The sequence below is a fragment of the Fringilla coelebs genome (assembly GCF_963513975.1).
Source record: "Fringilla coelebs genome assembly, chromosome: 1".
Taxonomy (NCBI): domain Eukaryota; kingdom Metazoa; phylum Chordata; class Aves; order Passeriformes; family Fringillidae; genus Fringilla; species Fringilla coelebs.
In genome coordinates this window covers 130,864,985-130,880,634 of record NC_140028.1, presented here as the reverse complement: position 1 = coordinate 130,880,634, position 15,650 = coordinate 130,864,985, and the positions used below count along the sequence as shown (strand labels likewise).

The 15,650-nt window shown below is 35.1% G+C and overlaps 1 protein-coding gene across 1 annotated transcript in view; it reads left to right on the top strand.

Annotated features, from left to right (window-relative positions):
• Positions 1-231: 231 nt before the first annotated feature.
• Positions 232-15,650, top strand: part of LOC311156216 (cilia- and flagella-associated protein 69-like) — a gene marked incomplete at its 5' end in the record, with an annotated part of 47,728 nt that continues 32,309 nt past the window's right edge. Inside the window, 12 exons of the mRNA XM_084210004.1 lie at positions 232-322; positions 2,134-2,283; positions 2,423-2,600; positions 3,341-3,461; positions 5,344-5,392; positions 5,478-5,599; positions 6,075-6,291; positions 7,174-7,338; positions 8,578-8,696; positions 11,618-11,810; positions 12,333-12,470; positions 14,570-14,646. Of these exons, the coding sequence (XP_084066130.1) occupies positions 232-322; positions 2,134-2,283; positions 2,423-2,600; positions 3,341-3,461; positions 5,344-5,392; positions 5,478-5,599; positions 6,075-6,291; positions 7,174-7,338; positions 8,578-8,696; positions 11,618-11,810; positions 12,333-12,470; positions 14,570-14,646 (1,620 nt within the window). The remainder of the gene's footprint in view (positions 323-2,133; positions 2,284-2,422; positions 2,601-3,340; positions 3,462-5,343; positions 5,393-5,477; positions 5,600-6,074; positions 6,292-7,173; positions 7,339-8,577; positions 8,697-11,617; positions 11,811-12,332; positions 12,471-14,569; positions 14,647-15,650) is intronic.

Genomic DNA, 15,650 nt, shown 5'->3' with positions numbered 1-15,650 from the left:
GAGAAGGTAACTTTTTGATTAAACTTAGACTACTCCCTTAAGATGCCTTTGTCCTCTCCAGTGTGGGAGTCTCTGCCTCTTGAATGTTTTATAATGAGACTTTGCATGAAATTACAGATGTGTAGGTAATACTAAGTGCTGTAGAAAGAAGAATACTGTGTTAAGAATGCTTTCTAAAAAAATTATAAAGTCTGTTAATTGAATTTATTTCTCTTTCTGACAGGTTATTTGATGACCCTGCCAAGCTCTCAAGTTAAAATAGAAATCTGTCAGAGTATTGTTAACTTTTTTAATACAGAGCTACCAGGAAAACTACTTTCAGGTAAAGCAGGGTATTTTTATTTTTTAATGATTGCAACTATTTTGAAATGCCTCTTTTAATTAGCTATTGATGAATTTTTCTTTATAACTATGGTTACTGTATCTCATGTATTAAATATATAACATTGGCAAATGTATAATTGATAGGTTTTTATAGAGGTGCATATTCTAAATCTGAAGTTGATCAATGTACAAGGAATGAATTATTACACTTACAAAATTAGCATTAAATAGCATCTAGAAAATGTGAAGTGATACAAGATCTCTGAAATGTGGGTAATAGAGGGGGAAAAAAAAGCAGTTATGATCAGAATTATAAGAAGGGAAACGTAGTTTTCAGGTTTTTATATATAGCCTGGAGAGAAGCAGCTCTGCTTTCTCTTGTGAGGGACAGATCTGAACCCATTTAAATTTGATCGAGTTCATGCTATATGGACACATTTGAGCATAGGTTTGAATAAATGGTGTGACTTATCTCTACAGAAAGGGGCTATGCATGAACTCAGGTACGATCAGAATCCACTATTATATAATTCCTTTGACTCTTAGGATGGTGCCAGAGACTGATGTCAGGTGAAGTCAGTCATGGATCCCTCCCAGAGGGGCACAGCATCCCATGCTCTGAGACTGCACTGTCTTTATAGGCAGCCAGCCTCAAGTGAATGTTGCCACAGCGTGGCTTGGGAGTGCAGGCCAAGGAGCATGCTTGATGTCAGTGTGCTCCCCTGCTGTGTTCCTGCAGTGGGGCACTAATCCTGTGCCCTTTTACAAGTTTTCATTTATTTTAGGAGGCCTAAAGAAGCTGCTGCTACTACAACCGTTTCAAAATTCTAGAAGTAGAAAAGCATCCAAATCTGTTTTTACCTTACAAACAAGACTCAAATCCTGCAAGTCGCTATGTGTGCATTTAGTTCTGTATCTGTAAATAATTCCCTTAGGATAAATGAATGTTATTGAGCAATTTTCTTCTGATTTAGAAAATAGGATACGTTATCTTGAAATGAAGAATGTGTTTCAGTCTGATTTTTAAAGTCAAACATCTCATTTCTAAGCATACATGTAAATCTTGCCAAAGTCTGACCCTGAAGAGTTCTCTTATCTGTAAAGTAATATAACTTGGAGCCTATCAGAGTGTGTGCTTAGTTAAACCTCATTTCACCATGTGCATTATCTGTATTTATCAATCTTGTACTTTATGAAATTTGATTGATATATATATCTATTTAGTGTGTATATATACACATATATGTTTAAGCTGCTTAAGATAAACCTTGCTCTTATGAGTTATCATAATATAAACATAAATATAAATTTATTTTCTCAGTGCTTCACCTTCCCCATAATTCAGTAATGAAATACAGATTTGCCTATGCATGGAGAAAAGTAAAAACAGAGACACATTAGAGAGTCAAGCTTTTAAATCAAAGTTTGGATTCACCTATTTTAAGCAATATGATGATAGAATGCAACAATTCTCTAGTCAATAGGCTACTGAAGAGAACTAGGTTACTGATGACTGAAGAAAGCTTTTCACTTCTGTAGCCCTGCTTTTGCTTCCATTGTCTAAATTCTAAGAAGAAAGTTATTTGTTTCTATAGCATTGAAGTCTGCTTGGGGATGAGTCAGTTGGATGTGTTATAGGCACTATTGAGATATAAGAAAAGCAGCTCTTGTGTATTGGATTGTTTTTCTTAACTGCTTGAAATATGATACTTTATTTTCAATCCTTTCTTTAAAAAGTATGAACATTTTATGAAGTAATCAAAATTCTGGGTATTTACTGCATTTTAACTAAAGTTATTCTATGTGCAGGTTACCAGCCAACAAGTCCAAACTATAAAATCCAGATGGCTGAAGCAGGAGGATTAGCAGAATTTCTTGTTTATTCACTAGCATTAGTTGAAAATCAACTTACTGAAAAGTTGTGGGTACTTAAAGCTCTCCAGCATCTTTCCACCTCTGGTTAGTACAAACTGTTCTTTCCATAATCTTATTACCATTGATCTTAGACCATGATCTTAGATCTCTGAACATGTCTGAACATGCCTAAAACAATTACTGACCTATAGAGAATTAATTACTCTGATTTACATAATTTCAGAACTAAGTTGTGAACAAATGGTGAGGGCCCAAGCAGCCAGCAGGCTTTGTTTGTATCTAAATGATACTGATCCCTCCGGACAGCTGCTGTTCCGTTCCTCAGATATCCTATGGAACCTGCTAGAAAAAGACACAAAAGAAGAAGTTGTTAATCAGCTCAGAAGCTTGGAATGTGTACGGTAAGTACAAGGAGCATTTAATGAACTAATTTTGTCATTTTGGGAACATCTGGAGCATTCTTTTCTCTAGCATTTTGTTTCAAATTAACTGAGAGAAATGCAAATAGATCTCTGATTACATCTTAATTAAGTTTTCAGTATTAACATAGTTGCTGTTAGAGGGCAAGAACAAGGTGTTCTGCTGCATAGTGCAGAAGGAATAGCTCTATCTGTTGCTTTGTACTACAGAAGAGTTAATTGCAGCATTTTGAAGCTTCCACATTAGGCATAACAGGCCAGTATTCTTCACTGTTGAAGTGCTGATATTACAAAATTACAAGGAATTTCTATGCCATGATATACCAGGTTTATTTCTAGATCCTCTGCTGAAGAAAATAACAGGTTCTTCCTTAGTGAGTTAGACTGTTTTAACTATTTAAGATTAGACTATTCCTTCTCAATAATCATTCAGCAATGTCCAGTTCCAAATTTTGAGTAAATACTGTCTTTGTATTATTTAATTATAATACAAACAGTGGAAGATGCGGTTTTTAATTCATGCATCTTGCATCTATGAATAAATGGGATGTCTAGTGGTACCCAAAAGAATCCGCTTCATAAGAAAGTTTTAAGCTATTTCTCTTGTAGTTAAACCCTAAGGCTTTGAAAAGTATGATGCTGAATGAGGATTCATATATGTAGAGCTGTCCAACATTAGAATATCAAAGGAAAAGGTAAAATGCATTTCATTTTCTTTTAAGTGCTTTGAAAGAAATATTTGTAGACCTCACGTGTGACTCCCGGCACTGTGATCATCAGCTACGGAATGACCTCTTGGTGATTGCCACATTACTTGCTGAATACCCTGCAGTACCTATATTTGTAAGTATTTAGAGCTGTATTCCAGAGACTAATAACTTCTCCTTTGCTTTTAAAAGCTTGGTATTCTTCCCCATTAGGGTTCTAATATTTTTCTCCTGTGTCTCCAGTGCTTTCTTCTTTCTTGGATTTGCTGAGCAAGAAAACATTTCTTCTTTCTGTAGTTGTCACCTCAGAGACCTAAAATCTGTAGGTAATTAGCCCAGAATGCTAGCATCAACCTTATTTGATACTTAGAAAATCCCATTAACATTATCTATGTGCAAAATTTAATGTTAATTCTTGTATTCTTGCATGGATTCTTGAATGCGCCATTCTCCTAAAAAGAGTTTTGCACTAAATCTCATTTGTTGTTTGAAGATGCATTCAATGTGTGCCTCATAATTGGGAACAAGAAGGGTGTCCAAAAATCAGCTCAGGCGCTCTAAGTAAGATTCTGAGAAAATAATTACTTAGGTCCAGTTAATAAGAGGCACATAAATTCTTTTAAAGACTCCGTCACATAATGCACTACCATGACTTGCCTGAAATGTAGATGACTCGCTCCTTTATAATATTCCAGAATTTTTATGAGAAACCTGAAGAGAAATTAACTTTATATAGATGTTAATATTGCTTTAGTCTCTTGTTTGCACTTGAGATTTACAGCTTCAAATGAAGTTGTGACATACTGAATAATTAAGCAATCAGGTCCCTGTGGATTAATTGTCTGTTCAGGAATATATTACTTTCCTCTTGAAGAGGAGTTTACCAATTGGCTGTATTACTAAATGAAGATTACAGACTTTTCATTTAAGCTTTTCATTTAACACCAACTAGTATGAAATATCTGTTATACTATTGCAGCAACATATTGAATATCTAAACCATTCAAATTATTTATCTGGCTGTAGAAACAGGGCATTTTATTCCTACAAAGTAAGTAAACGAGATACGTATTTTTAATTCCTTATACTAAAAGGAAGAAAAATTATTTCTATGCAAAGAAAATATTAAGACAATTTAACTTATATTCTTTACTTTCAGCCTGCCTAGAGATTTTACAAAGTATAAATATCAGGTAGAAAAAACATTAACATTACCATTTGATTCTGCCTTATAGATAACACTATAGCAATTTGCTTCTGTATGTTTCCTTTTCTTCCTAATATACTATCCAAGCAACTTCAGAAAAGTCAGTCTTGTATTTTATATAGTTCACAAATCAGCACAGGAATCTGAGCCTTGGAAAATCAAAAGTTTTCTCATCACAAGCAAACTGTAAAATTTATGTAAAGTTTATAATAATATTATCTTTGTGATAGAAAAAAACCTGTTTGCTAATTCCTTATCTCAGAAACAACTCTCCTTTGCCTCTAGTGTGCTGCATAGACACCTCCTGACTTTGGTCTTATCCACAGTTATATCAGACATTGTTGTCCTTCTGTTAGCTCTCTAGGAGCTGTGATTGACAAGATTTTATTTCTGAGCTTTTCGTATGTGGCATTGGTAAATTCTTTTTGCCCATACATGCAGTTTTCATATGTACTGATGACCCTGATGTGAAACATGACCAAATGCATTTGAAAAAACAGCTCTAAAAGCACTGAGAATATTTTTTTGTGTTAGATTATAGTAGGGAATACAAGTGTTTGGGACTTCCCCACAGAAGTTCAGACTTGTACTGAATGAAACATGGGTTTAACTAATTGTACCCTTAGGACTGCAGTTAGTTATTGTTGTAAAATATCCAAATGGTTGTTCAATTCTTTGATAAAATTCTGTTTATTCTGCCATAGGATACATTAAATTCTGTGTTCTGAAGAAAAAAGTCAAGCCAAAATTGAATCATAAGTCTTAATTTCACTGCAATTTAATTAATGTGTGTTTTTTGAATGCCTATTAGGAAAGTGGATTTGCAGAGATCTTAATAGTACTTGCAACATATACTGAAGGTAAGAGATTCCATAGTGTGTAATTACACAATTTTTGCTTTTAATTATGATTTTTTTTGTAACTTATCTACCATTTCCATCATAGTTAAACTTCCCAATCCTTTGGTAAAAGGTTTTAAACTTACCTACTCCTACGAAGACTTTGAGATGAAGAAGTTACTATTTAATATAATAGGAATCTTATCTAAAGACCCATCTGCTGCACGGGTAAGTTGTAACAGAACAACAATAATAATTAAAAAGAAAAAAGACAGAAGAATCATGAGAATATTACTTATCTGTCCATCTGCTGTAATACAGTACACTGAAATTCTCTGTTCTCCAAATCAAGAATTCATACATAGCTTCAGACCAAGTCCTACTGTTGGAAAGTAGCATATCATTTCTATTTTAGAAAGTTACAAACTTAGACCATGCTAGGGAAATTGCTGACAAGTGACTGCAGAGCATTGTTGAAATACACCTGAAGAATATAATAAAATTTAGCAAACCACAGTCTCTGGGAAAACTACAGGATATAAAAAGAGTTTGCCTGTACTTGTAGTGTTCATGACATATTTTCTTAATTAAAAATTAATTTTGTTATTGTAGGACAGATAAAGTTGACTCACCCTTTAGATTTTTCTTATTTGCATGTGAAATCCGTCAACTGTCTTTCTTTTTCTTTGTCTGGACTCTGCAGCTCCTCAGTGAAAATCATGTGATGCCAGCTTTGCTTTCTTATGTAAAACAAAATCACAAGCTTGGATTTCCTGACTGGTCTGCTGCCCAATATGAAGAATTACAGCTTCATGCAATTGCTGTTTTAGCTTCAGTGGCTCCTGTGTTAGTAGACAAATATTTGTCCTGCCAAGCGAATACTCGTCTCCTGGTGTTTCTAGAATGGTGTGTAAGCCAAGGTCAGTGGGGACTCATGGCTTTCACACAGAGGTACCCTCAAAACAGTTCAGCTGAACCTACTTTCTTTGAAAGGAAGGAAAGTGTAAAACTCATGATGTGAGAATGATTCTTTTTCATAGGCCACCTAGGAAACAAATGTTTCCAAAAAAAAAACCAACCACCCTTTTTTTTCCTACCAAATGATGAGCTGGTGCCCCTCTCCCTGTGTACCACTATACTGATATTCCTCCAGACAAACACCTCTGTTGTCTGTGTTTTAAGTAAGCCAGGTGCTTCCCTTGTGGCAAGAAGTCCAAGCAGGAATTCCTGCCATGAGACAGGACATGTTAACTCAGAGTTGTACATGGTGAGACAGGTTCCAGACTACAGCTGGCTTCTGGGCATCAGATAAGAGTGTGAGCTAAGCAAAAATAGAACTAAGTGCACTCAGTTTTATTGACCAGATTTCTAAGGATGGGTATTTTTCATTGTAAAATTGGTATGTCTTCCTAGGTTTCCTAAGAAATTTCCTAAGAAATTTTTAGTTGGGTTGAATGGAGATCAAAAGGTGGATATTAAATGTCATACCAAACATAACATATTTTGATTTTGTAAAACTGCTCATGAGCCTAGTAAGGTTAAAAAATGTAAAATAATTTTTAATGTTCACCAAAATATTACCTTTCTTATGCATGTAAAAAGTTCTACACAAAAAGGCTTATTACTAGTTGATTTTAAACAAGAATAATTTCTAACTTCAGCAGTGTTTGGGGGTTTTTGTTGTTGTGTTTTGGGTTTTTTGGGGTTGTTTTTGTGGTTTTTTGGCTTGTTTTGTTTTGTTTTTATTTATTCTGAACATAGATTGTCTGCCAAAACCAGTATTGGTTGTGATTGCTCCACAGATCCTTTCTTTGGTCGAGGTAACAGTTTCCATGGATCAGGTGGTCGTGGCAGCAAACTCGCACAAATGCGCTACAGCCTCCGAGCTATGAGATCTGTTGTAGCCCTTTATGATGATGCTGTGAGCACGAATCTGTGTGACCAGGGAGCAATTACCCAGCTACTGGGTAAAGCACAGTTTGTATTGCTGTTCTTTAATTAGAACATTTCTGTTGATGCTGAGAACCTTCACATGTTTTTGTGTGCCGTGTTTTTAGTGTGTCCTTTGACTGCTGAAAAACTAAAAAATCCTCAGCCAATTAATCTAAGATGTAACTGATTTGATGTTAATTATTTTTCCATTTCAATACACATTGAATGAGTTAAGCAAAACAGACAGTTTTAAAAGTCTACATATTTAATTTCAGAGCAAAACCTGCCCCTTCTCACTTTATGTTATTGCATTCGGTAGATCTTGTTTTCATTGTAGCCGTCCCCAGGAACTCCAGCCCATGAGTATTTTTCCACCTAGGTCTATCAGGGTGTTGCTTTCCACAACTCCTCTTAAGCATAGAATAAAAACAATAACAAGGTACCTTTATATGAACAACGTGAAGAAAAAAAGCAGAATAAAACTGCTTAATCACTGCTCCTGCAATTTTAGAGCATTTCTTGTTCAGTAACACATACCTACTGTTAAATTTGGTTTAAGTTCCAAAACAAGCTGGTTTAAGTGCTTTTCTTACAATATCATAAGGTTTTCAGTACTCTGAAGGAAACAACAGGAAAGATCCTTTGGAATTCAAAGACTGTGTTCTAATAAAAAGCCTAGAAATTAATCATTTTATAGCCTCAGTTCATCTCCAGTGAAAACTCTGTGGAAACCTATAGCTTTTAGTGAAAACAAAATTAATACTATACCTCACATATCAGAACAAAGAAACTTTTACTCTAGGGGAGTTTGTGTATGAATGCCCTCTTCCACATAGTGGTTCCAAGGCTGACTTTCTCAGCAATGATGGTATTTCATGTCTTTCCCATATTTCCACTGTCAGTTCAAACATTTTTGAAGCTGTGGAGTAGAGTGAACCATCCAGTTTGTTGCCTTTTTCTTAGAGTTCTTTAATTCATAACAGTTCCCTGAATTCCTTACCCTGGCACAATCTAAGGGGCAGCACAGAGTGTGAACAAGGGAGAAGTCAGTGCAAGCTGCTGTCATTAACTCTGTCACCAAGAGTAAAGGCCATGAAACTGCAGCATCAGAGTGCACCACTTGTGGAAGCTGTTATTGAAACACAGGAGATAAAACTGAACTTACTTTAAAAATCCTTTCATATAAATTTGAGTTTTGTAAAAAGCAACAGCTGTAATAGAATGTTGACATTTGTATTGGGGTATTCATATATATAAAATATATCCATTTACAGACATCCTAAAGTATGCAGCAGACAAATATAGAGGAAAAGAAAGTACTGTTCTACTGGAAATCCAAGCTGACGTATTATTTATTTTGTCTGTTCTCTGTGAAAATGATAACCACAGAAAGGTATGTATCTTTCTCCCTTATACTGGGCAGAAAATATCAAAATGTAGTATATTTTCTTATAAGGGAGACTGCTTTTTTGTGTTTTAATTGAAAAGCAAGTGTCAATTGCAGTTCATTGTTAACAAGTCTTGTTTCTTGACCCAGCTGAAATATAAAAACACTCAGAAATCCACTAGCTAGGGTTGAACCTATTTAATTGTTAATTTACATTATTTTGAAACTGATATATAAAAGTGTGTTAAGAAATGAATTAGCGCTTTGGAAAAACTGAAGATCTTTTTTCCTATGTGTGCATCCTGCTCTAACAAGTGGACCAAATTTATTGCAATATATTTACATTTCCCATTTTCCTTTGTATTTTCTTACATGTTTCAATTTAGTAAATATGGCTTAAAAAACATTGCTTCAATTAACATTTCAACAGGAACTCTTCAGCTGTGAAGGAATTGGTATACTCATCCCATTCTTTCAGATGGATCCAAAGAGGTTGTATAGTGGATTAGGCCACAATTGTCTCCTCCTCAGTGCACTGGACTGCTTGTGGTTAGTGAAGTATTTTAGCAGCAGTAACTTGGAAAAATGTCAAGTCTTGTATTTTTTAGGTCTGCAATGCTATGACCTTTCTCTGCACATATAGGCCTTTCTTTTGTTTATAATGTATAAAAATTCTTCATAAAATTTGACTAATTAAAAATTATGCAAAAGAAATTGAATGCACTGCATGTAAGGTTTTCTAAATATGGATTCAGTGTTAAAACCTCACTCCCCACACAGAGTGACCTCCTGACATGCAGAGTTACTCAAGACTTTGTAAGAGAGGCATATGGTTAGAGTCTGTAAATAACTTTAGAGAGGTAAACAGCAGGGAAGAATAGACCAATATTAGCAAAAAAACTATGTAAACATAAGAATTGTCTGTATATTTGCTATATTGGGCTAGAAATATTTTAAAGATTGCCAGTACATCGGAGGAAAATAAAAACTTAATTTGTTTTAAGGTAGAGGTCGAAAAATACATTAAAAATCAAATATGTTTGCTGGGAGCAAATACAGATTCAGGAGATCTCTTTAGTTTCTCTGTTAATTACCATAGCAGAGGAAATAAAGCAGTAACAGCAACATCAATGCTGGCTTTATGATCATTTTAATCTGGAAGAAGCAAACTGTTGCCAAAAAAAGTATTGCTTGACACACCCCCTTGTTTTTGCTGGCAGAAATATTCACAAAGCCCTACAATAAACCAGATTAGGGACATAACCTGGTTAAATTTTAAACTGGTTTCCTGAGTTAGTTTCAGTTCAAATACATATTCCAACTCATTGAGAGCCTGCCAAAATTGTCAGGCTGCTTCAAGGAAGGTGTGCCACCTGCAGGATAAGAAAGAGCAGTCAAGCAGGGTATATTTAGTTATAGGTGTAAGTGAAAAGGCACATGAAACCTGATTTTTCTACTCCCTGAAGGTGTGAAGCATATTGCATACCAAATGGTATGAAATTCAGTAAAATAAATTAGGTGATTGTAGAATGTTGAGAGTCATAAAAGTGTTTCTACATAAGTGATATTATTTCTGTTTAAGGTCCTGTGTCATTGGATGTGACATTGCAGAGGACTCTTTCATTGAAAAACAAGGCATTTTTCTCCTTCTGGATTTGTTGGCAGTAGGTATTTTTATTATTGGTTTTGTAGAATGAAAGAGTAGGAAAACAACATGGCAAATTGTGTTATTTTTGTTGCAGTATCTCCTAAGACTGGTATAATACAAAAAAACCAAATAAACTAAACAAAAAAACCAAACAAAAAACCAACACAAACACAAAACCCCAAATATATTTAACTGCCCAAGAGAGACCCAGGTATCTGCTCAGAAATTATTGTATAGGTTTTCCTGTATCTTTTTTTTTTTTTAATACTTATTTGACAGAGAGAGTTTTTAATTTAACAAAATTGTACTATTTTTGAAAAGAAAACCAAACTATGTTCTGAGTTTGGATGACATCTCTCTTTAGAAAAGCATTTCAGTTCTTCATATTGAAGTTAGTAAGAGCACTTGATGGCTTTAACAGTTTTTATGTTTGAAGTTACCTTGTACATGTATCTTGTGTGTATAGCAGCTTCTGTGGTCTTGGACATGGAGCTTGCACAGACATCTCACCTCTTAGGAAATAAAAATGCACCTTCCTTGAGTCATTCACTCCTCATTCACTCTGGTTGTGCTGTCAGCTCTGTGATCTGATGTTCTTGAAGTGCAAGGCTGCAGACCCTCAGAATAACAGAATATAGAATGGCCTGGGTTGGAAGAGACCTTAAACATCATCCAGTTCCAACTCCCCTGGCCATGGGCAGGGCCACCTTCCACTAGATCAGGTTGCTCAAAGCCACATCCAACCTGTCCTATCCAGCCTTCAGGGTTGGGACATCCACAGCTTCTCTGGGCAAGCTGCTCTAGTCCCTCATCAGCCTCAAAGGAAGGAAATTTTTCCCAATATTTATTCTAAACTGACACTTTCTGAGTTTGAAGCCCTTGCCTCCTCTCAGCTGCTGCCAAAAGCTCTAGCCATGTAACAGAAGGTGTGCTTTGAGGTACTGCTCAGCCTCTGCCTTCAGAGTTCTGTTTCTTACAACAATAAACCTTGGTAGCAGGCAGCATACGATCCTGGAGCCATGAGCACAAAAACTACTGTGTGATTGTACACACAGGAATGCATCTTATATGATCCTACCCTCGTGTTCCTTGGTTTATGGAACTTTGCATAGCAGGATGACAGAAACTTTAAGGATGTACAAGCTTATACACTAATTTTGTGCAAATATTAGCGATTAAAAGCTTGCAGTTACTTGATTACATAGTACACAATTTCTCAGAAAGAAGACATCACTGTTTTGAACAGTTTAAAACTTTCTTTACTTTATCCTTGATAAAGGTAAAGGAAAAGAACCTGTGCAATATGATTCTTGGAATCTTGGTTGAATTTTCGGACAACCCTAAAACCATTTTGCACATGTGTATCTGGCAAGGGAGGAAAGGTCAAACAGCAGCTAACGTTCTAATACAGTTATGGAGACAGGAGGAGATGGATTTGGGAGTCAAACGAGATCAAGATGGAAAGATTGTTGGTAAGTTTTGTGATGCATGTGAGCAGTCCAGTAAAATAATGACATTCTTTGCTTTTGTAGTCTGAATTCTGATGACAGTAAATAACAGCATTTATAACTTTACACTTATAATTCTTACCAGACTTAATATATCTTCCATTTTATTTATTTTTTATTTCCTTATATTTTTTCATTTATTTTCATTTTATTCTGGCCACTATATGGCATTTTCTAGATCAGCTGGGAATGAACCAAGTACTGAACAGAACAATGACCAGCTATTAATGCTAGACAGTTAAACTGCTTAATTTCTTCCACAAAAGGCATTTTATTTTGTTATGTATTATAAAAAGAAGTGAGTGCTGTTCTCACAAATTATTAGTCATGCTGATTAAAATTTCCTGACCCAGATTATGTTCAAACTCTTTGGCCAAACAATCAAAATTATTTACATGGTGCCTACAAAGCAAGATGGATTTCCTCTAAGTTTGGGAACATACTACTACTTCATTCTTCTACTCTGGTTTTGTGTTTTTATATTAGACACCAGGAGACCTGTTACTACCAGCTTCCAGAAACAGCAAAAGGTCATTCCAGTGCCTGCCTGCTGTCCCAGTTTCGCCATCATGGAAACTTCAGAGAGCTTACGGGCAAAAATTTATTCATTATTTTGCAAGCTAGGTAAGACAAATGAGTTGCCTTGTTAGTGTCATATTTGTCATTAAACTGAACTTATCAATAAGGTTACCATAAAAAAAAAAACAAAGTCAAAGGAAACATTATGATTCAGCATCAGTAGTCTCTAATTGATAGATGCTTGGTTATTACATTTTTTTAAAGTCCCTCTTTTTGGGGATTTCAATACTTCCCCACTACATTGCTGCCCCTACCACCAGGAAGAATTTTCTTAGGACTAAACCTAAAATTTGCTTGAAATTCTTTGCAATTTATTTTTCTACACACAATATCTCTTTCACATATTTTAGCACATTTATTTCTTTAGATTGAGAAAGATATTACTCATTGATTGCATTTTCTAACATAATATTTAGTTATTCTTGTTTTTTTCTGTAGTCTTTCCAATTGAATCAAATTCTTCTTGGTCTGTAGTGTACCAAAGCTGAACACAGTACTCCAGCAGAAGCCTCACAGCCAGATAGAGTTATGTTACTCTACACATCTTGTAAATAACCATTCAGACATAAATGTAACAGTAGCTGTATTCCTAGTGGCATGGTATTGTTTGCTCATTCAACTTAGAATGTTGTACAGGTGGCTATTCCTACAGTTAGAATTTTCTATTTGTCCTTACTGAATTAAATTCTGTGATTTTAGATAGTTTTTCAGAGTGGCAAGATTAATTTGCATTTTAATGTTTTCTTTCAAAGTGTGGCAGTCCCTGTTAATTTTTCATTGTTTGTACACTGAATATGAATACTCATTATACCCTAAAACCTAGACTGAGCTCAAGATTAAGTGATAAATTCTTCCACATCCATGAGATTTTTTTTCTGTCTGTAGACAAAAGTTGGGTCTTCGTTTTCAATAATTCATGTTGGAGAATAATTTTTTTTCTGTTGACATTTAGCTGCATAAACATTATCTAATTATTTGTTTCATGGGGTTTTTTTAGGCTTGTTTTTGTTTTCATGTCCATCCTCTGCAGGTGCAAAGTTACTCAGTAATTGTTCTGAGATTGCTTCAGCCAGTTCTCCGCTTTACCTAGAGAATGAGCTGGTTTGAAAACATCCTTAGTTTGTCTAATAATCTGTAGCTACTTTCTCCTCTGTTGTAGGAGCTCCAGGCTCTTACTGATTTTAGTAGGGTTAATTATATTAAATGTTGGATCACAACTGGATTCTTTACTAAAATAAAAAGGCATAAGATTTTCTTTCCACTTTCTTCTATATTCACAGATATCCTCCATGTTAGTTATATACATTTTACTGTCTCTTGTGAAGCACTGAAATTATAAAGTTGACAATAACATATGGACATATTTTATAGTCTTTTGTCAGCAACTTTCTGGGTTCCCCCATAACAGCCTGTAATCTAGAAGAGCAGTAGTAGTAAATGGTTTTTATTTACAGTATTTCTTAGCTTCAAAACATGATGTAATTATACTCTAGGCAGATGCTACTTTCCCAGTTACCACACAGATGATATGATGAATTCTAGAAAGAGATTTGATAGACTACATTTACATTTTTAAAATTAAGTTCCACTATCGTTCAGTGTGCAAAAAAAATGAAGCATAGTCTCAGCAACCACATTTCCCAGCCTTATTCTATTACATAGTGGAAACATCTTTTAAAGATGAAGTCATGATGCTCAAGGCATTATGCTGAGGACAATAATCTACAAGATGGAGGGACACCCTAATGTCACAGCTTTGGAACAAAGCATTAGTATAATTTTCCTCTTGGCTACTTCACAGTTAAAGCAAACTCTTTATGTGCTGAACTGCTGCTCTATAACCTGTGATCAGTAGACTCAGCTGTTTGTCTGCTTTAATAGAAATCAAACCATTACCACAAAAGTGTAACATCCAAATGTTTGGAAGGCTGACAGAGTCATTCATAAGTAAAGATTTTAGTACAGAGAGAGTGCATTATAGAGAAACAGGGGTTTTTTATCAGCAAAAAATGCTCAGGATCAAAAGTGACTGACTTGTGTATGTATGATGTAGGCTTTGCATGCGTTTATCTGACAGAAAAGGTTTTTAGAATATTATATTTTAAGATAAATTTATCATACTGATGTGATTAATATTATTTTAGGTTTTGAACATTTACCTGGCTTATCTGCGAAGGATTTTGTTACACTTGCTATTATACAACATTATGTTGACTTTAAAGTGAGTATAGTTCAAGCAAATAATACTGTTGTACCTGCATTCCCAAAAATAGCAAGTATATCTCAGGACATAGTATAACAAATAACCCTTCAGAAGCTGTCCCCTGTGTCACAAGTCACCTAGAATTTCACATAGTGAAAGCCAGTATTCCCCAGCAAAAGAAACAATCCCGCTTCCAACATTGCATCAGTCCCATCTTCTTGCTTCATATTGCTACAAATGTTTGTGACCATGCAGCAAATAAGACTAGAAACTGATGCTAGTTAAAAATAACTTGGAAAAAAATAGTTTTAACTGTTTGCCAGATCAAGATGGGAATGGACCAGGAGTAAGAAACTGGGGAAGGACTGGACAGTAGGACTGTGTCCTTACACAGTAAGGTCAGTTTCAGGGGACACTATTAAAAATTCCATTAAAACCACATTTTTATAAAGTTTCCTCTGTGCTTTGCTATCTTTGTCCCCATGTGCAGTATCCATCCATCCATCCATCCATCCATCCATCCATCCATCCATCCATTCATCGTAAAGTTAAGAGTGGTGTGCCTATAGAGACTACAGCAGACTGACAAGCTTTGTGAGAGCTGTCTTGCTCAAAAGATGCTTTATTTTATGATAAATTTATGCTTAGGAACAAAGTCTGTGAGAGCTTCTAGTGTTCAGGAAATAGCAAGACTCAGTCTTTGGTTGATAATTCGAGCTTCTGTTGATGGCTTGTGTTGCAGTTTGCTCTAATAATGTCTGCAATTTGAGATTTTAAGAATTAGGAAGTAGGACTCAACACTTTGCTCTTGTAAATTGGTATCTTGAAGCTATTCCTTCATAATTTCTGTAGTTATCAGCATTCTCGTTGCCCATCTTTGAATCAAGTTTGGTCTTGGGAAGGCTTAGGGAGGCTTACCATGACTGAATCTGGCATAGTAGTAGTGCAGTCTAACCTTGAATAAAAATTTTAAAAAGTCAAAAAAAAATAAGGAGATGGTTGCTCTGTTTTATTTTGAATAA